Consider the following 6806-nt stretch of genomic DNA (forward strand, 5'->3'; position numbering starts at 1 on the left):
CCACACCCAGCTAATTCTTTCATATTTTTAGTAGAGACGGGGTTTCACCATGTTGGCCTGGCTGGTCTTGAACTGGTGACCTCAGGTGATCCATCCGCTTCGGTCTCCCAAAGCACTGGGATTACAGACGTGAGCTACTGCACCCAGTTGCGATACATAAGCTATTACCTCCAGTTACAAAGTACCAGCAGTACCTGGAAAAGGTAGACATCTCCAAAGGAGTTGCTGAGGCAGAACACGTTTTCTTTCTTGGGATGTTCTGGAACAGACTGCACTATGCTGTCTTCCGCAAACAGAGCACACCGAGGGGCACTGCTCTGATCCGTGGAATTCTTCCCATACGTCTCATAGAACAGCAGCGTGCATCCTGTGAAAGAGAGAAGCAAAAAAACATCCTGGTCAGGCCTGGAGATGCGGGAAAGGACTGGGAAGGTAAGTGACAGTTTTAAAAACAAGTGAGTGAGACAATCATGTGATAGAAACATGGTAAACAAGGAAAAGTGGCATCCAAAGCACACCTAGTTGTATCAGAATGAACATGAATGAAAATGAGATGTCTTTGTAAATGTCATATCAGTAGTAACAATACCAAACAGTAAGCCATTGCTTAACTCTTCCAAATACTCCACATGTACTGGCTCAATTAATCCCCATAGAGCCCCTAAGGCAGGCACGGGTATTTAGCCCACTCTGCTGTAACCCAAAAAGTATCTGGGACGTCTCGATCCATTGAGAAGTTTATTTTGCCAAGGTTAAGGACATGCCCGAAAGAAGAGAACACAGAATCACAGAAACAGTCTGCAGTCTGTGCCTTTCTCCAAAGATGATGCTGAGGGCTTTAATGTTTAAAAATTAAAAGTGGGCTGGAGGGGAAAGAGGGAGAGTGTGTAATCCACCTGCTGCAAGGGAAGAGGAGCAGGCAGGGAAAGTGTCAATCACATAATCATCCAGCACTTGGTGAATCAGCACTTTAGATAAGATAAGGTGATGGCCAGGCATGGAGATTCATGCCTGTGATCCCAGCACTTTGGGAGGCCGAGGCAGGTGGATCATGAGGTCAAGAGATAAAGACCATCCTGGCCAACAGGGTGAAACCCCATCTCTACTAAAAATACAAAAAATAGCTAGGTGTGGTAGAAGACACCTGTAATCCCAGCTACTCAGGAGGCTGAGGCAGGAGAATCACTTGAACCCAGGAGGCGGAGGTTGCAGTGAGCCAAGATTGCACCACTGCACTCCAGCCTGAGCAATAAGAACAAAACTCTGTCTCAAAAAACAAACAAACAAACAAACAAAAATCTCATGTACTTCATAAATATATATACCTATTATGTACCTATAAAAATAAAAAATTAAAAAAATCCTCACCTCACCAAAGATAGTATGATGTAGCAGCAGTGATATATATTTTTTAATTAAATTTTTTATTTTGAGATAATTATGAATTGACATTTAGTTGTTAGAAATAATACAGAGAGATCCCATGTACCCTATACACAGTTTCCCTCAATGGTAGCATCTTGCAAAACCATAAATAAAACCACAACCCAGATACTGACATTGACACAGTTAAGAGACAGAACATTTCCATCACTGCAAGGATCTCTCATGTTGGACTTTTCTAGCCACACTTTTTCAGTCCTTCTACCTCCTTAGTAACCCCTAGAAACCATTAGTGTGTTCCCCATTTCTATAGTTTGTTTTTTCAAGAATGTTATATAAATGGAGTTATGTTGTATGTAACCATTTGGCATTGGCTTTTTATACTCAGCATTGGAGATTCATCCAGCTACTTTCACTCCTTTTTACTGTTGAGTAGTATGCTGTTCCACAGTATGTGTATCCATTTCTTAGGGTTGCTGTAATAAAATACTGCACTGTGGGTAGCTTAAAGCAACATAAATTTATTCTCCCTCAGTTTTGAAGGGTAAAAGTTGTAATGAGGTGTTGACAGTGTTGGTTCCTTCTGAGCACTCTAAAGTATAATCTGTTTTATGCCTGTCTCCTAGCTTCTGGTGATGGCTGACAATCCTTTACATTTCTTGGTTTGTACAACCTTTATTCTAGTATCTGCCTCTGTCTCCGTGTGGCCCTTTGCCTGTGTGTCTCTTCTCTATATCCAAATTTTCCTCTTATAGGGGCAACAGTCTTATCAATTAATGGCCTATCCTACTCCTGTATGACTTCATCTTAATTATATCTGCAACAGCCCTGTTTCCAAATAGAGTCACATTCTGAGGTTTCAGGCATTAGGACTTGAGCATATCTTTCTGGGAGATACAATTTAACCCCTAACAGTATGGATATACCACACGTTGTCTAATCATTCACCCTTTGAAGGATGAATGGTTTGTTTCTAGTTTGGGGCTAGTACAAATAAAGGTGCTACAAACATTTATGTATAGGTTTTTATGTGAACATAAATTATAATTTCTCTGTGGTAACTGTCTAGGAGCACAGTTGCTAATTGTATGATGATCGCATGTTTATTTTAGTTTTGTACTGTTATACATTTCCACCAGCAATGTATAAGTGATCCAGTTTTTTTTTTATCATTCTTGCCAACATTTGGTGTTGTCACCTTTTCACTATATTTTATTTTAGCCATTCTAATAGTTATGTAGTGATATCTCATTTTTTAAAATATACATTTCCCTAATGAATGATGTTCTAGAACATCTTTTCAATGTGTTGGCTTGTCATTTGTATATCCTGTTTTAGTAAAATATCTGTGTGGACCTTGTCTGCTGGCAACTGCACATATCAGACCACTGAGCCCAGAATGAAGCAGTTCTTCACTGATAAAATGTGAGGATATTTCTCANAAAAAAAAAAAAAGGTGAACACAGTAGCTAGCTCCCTGTAGGGATATTTAACCTTTTATCTATAGCTGCTGCTTAGGAGCAAAAGGAAAGGTAGCTTCTTGCATGACAGCTTTTGGCTTATTTTCCTTCTGGCATCATGAATTGGGGTCCCCAGCCTTTATTTTCCTTTCACACTACAAATGAGAAAACTGAGAGATCGAATCACTTACACGGGTCCCACCACTGCACTGTGGAGCAGCAGGGACGTGAACTCAGGCCCTCTGGCCCCAAAACCCTTGTCCTTAAACACAACACCACATTATTTAGGGAATCTCGATGTGAGAGTCCGAAAAAAATGTCATACTCACTTATTCCATTAACAATCAATGAACAAGAAACTGGACCTACCTGCAGAACTTTGGCATTTATGAGAAAGTACCCAGCTTATTCTCCAAATGCCATGTAAAATAACTTAATTTTTAGTATTTCCTTTTATCTCACAGTAATAGAAAACACTGTTTGAGGGAGAAAAGTCAAACTAAATATGCCTGAATTTTAAAACAATACTCTAAAAACACTACAACATATGCTTTCAAGTACTTATGTTTCCCCTCATATGTTAATAAAGTATTGCAGGTAGAAGTTATTAAGAGTTTGCTTCATTAATTAGAAATTGCATTATAATTATTAGACACAATTTTAAGCAAATTAATGCTTCTAAGATGCTCACAGGTGTGTTCTCTTGTATGAGTTGACTATCCCCTCAAATCTGTATCCTCTAAACTGTTTTGACCACTTCTCACGTGCCAATCTCCAGCATATGAATAACAATGATACACCCACCATCTAGGTGCTTCAGAAGCACCTTTCACATTGACAGGAAAGAAACACCAGCCCGCCTTCACTGTGAATAAACACCTGGGCTTCGCTCAACGGTACTTTACCCTACTGTGCTTGTGTCCTCATTCATAAAAGTTCAGATTTCTTAAAAACTATTTCAGTCCTTCCAATTTCATTACTTCCTTTAAAAGTCAGTGTTGCTATGAACAAACAAGTTTATACAAAAGAACCCATAACAGCACACAGAAGCCAAGAGAGAAAGAAGCCCGCACCAAGCTTGGCCTTCAGAAACACTGCTTTCTCCCTCCACGGTACTTTGTGATCTCAAGAAACACCACACATTCGCTCCTCCCCGCACATAAAACTCATCCAAACTAAGAGGTTGACAGAGCTCAAATATGACAAACAAGGGGAAGGAGCAACAGGTTTGCAGCCAGAGCTGCTCCTTGCAGTCCTGGCCAGTGTCTTTTTCCAGCCACCGATGCAGCAGTTAAACAATAACCCCAGTCTTCCATGGGGTAAGGCCCGTCTGATGCTACTGTTGCACATGCAACATGCCATGACCCATGGCCCGAGGACCAGGGCAAAGGGGACAGAGCAGCTCCAGCTGCACCCACGTCCAAATTCTTTCTGATGGGCTCACGTTCACTTCCCAGCTTTCCTAACACTGGAATCCCAACAGCCATGGTTTAAATCGTGGCAGCTAGAGGAAATGCATGCAAACCTTGAGCCAATGCCAAAATGCCACCGAACCCAACAACCCGTGGACAACAGACCACAGCTCTAACTTGGAGGCATGAAATCAAAACACGGCATTTCACGTTAGAACCAGGCCAGGATAGAAAACAATACGCAGAATTGTGTGGCTATCGAATTCACAAATCAGGAAATCAACCTTAACTCTATCACGTCAAGTTGAACTTCAAGGGACTCTGCATCTCTAGGGGGGCCCTGGGGCCAGTGGAAAGGGGTGGCACCCACATCAGTGAATCCTCTGCCATTCACCCCAGTGCAGGTGACCACCAGCCCCGCCCAGTCCCTACCAAGTGCTGGTCTTGGCTTGGACGGGTCACTGACACTGGACATTCTTGCCATGGTAGCAGAAACAGAAAACAGATTGGCAGTTCAGGAATAGAGCGGTACTATTAGTAGAAATTAGTAGGTATTAGAACTATCACCCAGGGAAGGAGGGCAATTAGTCTTGGTTCTCCCTCAAATCCGCCCTTTCTATGATACCCTCTTGGCCTCCAACCCTGCTGCTGGCCTATCTCAGGGCAGAATCACCAGCATCCTGAAATTACTGTATGAACTCCTCTCCTGACACCGACTGTCACTGTCTATTGCGCATTTTGAGGGATATTTCATGACCTTGCCAGCTCTTTAGCCCAGGAAGTCCCCAGTGAACTGCATGAAAATCCACTCATGGGAAAAGACAAATGGAAAGCAGAATTACCCTTGTTAAAAATTTATTACATCCTCCAAAGCCTTGAAACACATTTATGTCCCCAGCATACCTACACATTTCACGTAGGTTACAAACCAGATGGTTTGTTATTAACGGCTCTCTCCAGAAAACTGTTTCCCATTTATTGACATAGACACTTTAAGGATAATTTTCAAAGTAGGCTTAAATGTAAGTATGTGTGTATACACATATCTGTGTTTTTAACTAAGATTAAACCAACAGCTAAGTCCAAACATTACAACTTGGATTCTAAGCCAAGAAATCAGAACTCAACACACTGAATTCCCAGAGGAAAGAGGTAGAAAGCCACATGGAAAAGGTTATGCAGGGGAAAAAAATATGTTTATCGCATGTCTTGCCTTGGCTGCAAAGGAAAGGAAGGAATGTGTGCTTGATAACGTTTATACTACAAAGCACCCTTTATCCATGGATCTTGAAATGTTTTACAAGCAAACACCAGGAAAGCAGGGCCTAGCCAAGACTACACATCTAGCAACGGTCAGTGACATCTCAGGTCCATCCTTACCTCTGAAGTTGGTAGCCAGAAGTTCTTGGTCTACCTTTTGAGATAAAACTCACGGACCCAGTCAGCTTTTCCAGCCCTTAAGCGACATCTGCCTGAGTTGCCTTCAAGAAGCCTGCAACAAGTTGGTTCTGGATAAATGTGGTCAGCAGCAGAGAAATCAACAAGGGAGCGTCTTTCTGCTTGCCCACGGCTGTCACTGTTGTTTTTCACATTAATTTAGAATCAGCCTGTCTCCTATCTCTTAGTCCCATCCCAACCTCTGCAGGCCTAGAATAAATTCAATGCCTTTTCTACACACTGCTGTTCACTCCCAACCAGTTCTTATTTCCTCCATGCTAAATATCCCTAGATCTTTGTGCCCTCTTCCATGTGGCATGGCTCCAAATCCCCTTGTCATCACCTATGGACCTGATTCTCAAAGTGGTATGTTCTCTCTCTCTCTCTCTCTCTCTCTCTCTCTTTCCCTCTCTCACTCTCATACATACATATACACATACATACACACAGACACACACATACACAGACATACACACACATACACACACACCCTGCCTCCGAGTCCAGCACCCCCACCCCTGGGGTGATGTATGTATACTGGGGGTTTCAAATCCATAGGCAGGGAAGAAATTCCCAAAGCACTAATTTTAAGCAACAAATTTTACATAAAAAAAAATAGACACATGACACATGATAGGGTAACATGCATCTGTTCTAAGTATTAATATCATGTGACTAGGAGGCTGCTTCAAACTATGATTCACAAATAGTCCCAGATGTTCAGCCCCTTAGGGAACATGTTCACCCTCTCCCCATTCAGGGATCCTTTGGTAGAACCTTTCAAGAATCAATCTCTCATTTCCTAACAAGTCTCCTGCAATACTATGCCCACAAGGAGGGAAACGACCAACTCTAACCAGGGCAAAGAAAGGAGAGACTGTCATTTCCTTTGCAAGAGACACAGCATCTCTAAGGAAGTAGCTGATCTGCATGACACCTCTAATGATGTAGCTGATCATCATGGGACATCTCTAATGAGATAGCTAAAGATCACATTTGCTCTTGACGAAATCACATTGACTTTTTCAGCCACATCACCTTGGAAACACGTGGCCTGCAAATTTAATCCTGACATCTTTTTCACTCATAATACTTTTTTTTTTTTTTTTTTTTT

General features: G+C 41.8%; 1 protein-coding gene across 8 annotated transcripts in view; it reads right to left on the bottom strand.

The window, feature by feature from the left end:
* Positions 1–6806, bottom strand: part of TIAM2 (TIAM Rac1 associated GEF 2) — a 242791-nt gene that overhangs the window by 117844 nt on the left and 118141 nt on the right. For all 8 annotated transcript variants that reach the window (XM_017538771.2, XM_037742012.1, XM_037742015.1 and 5 more), the window contains one exon: positions 195–367. In XM_017538771.2, the coding sequence (XP_017394260.1) occupies positions 195–367 (173 nt within the window). The remainder of the gene's footprint in view (positions 1–194; positions 368–6806) is intronic.

Source organism: Cebus imitator, unplaced genomic scaffold (genome assembly GCF_001604975.1).
Source record: "Cebus imitator isolate Cc_AM_T3 unplaced genomic scaffold, Cebus_imitator-1.0 Scaffold6, whole genome shotgun sequence".
Taxonomy (NCBI): domain Eukaryota; kingdom Metazoa; phylum Chordata; class Mammalia; order Primates; family Cebidae; genus Cebus; species Cebus imitator.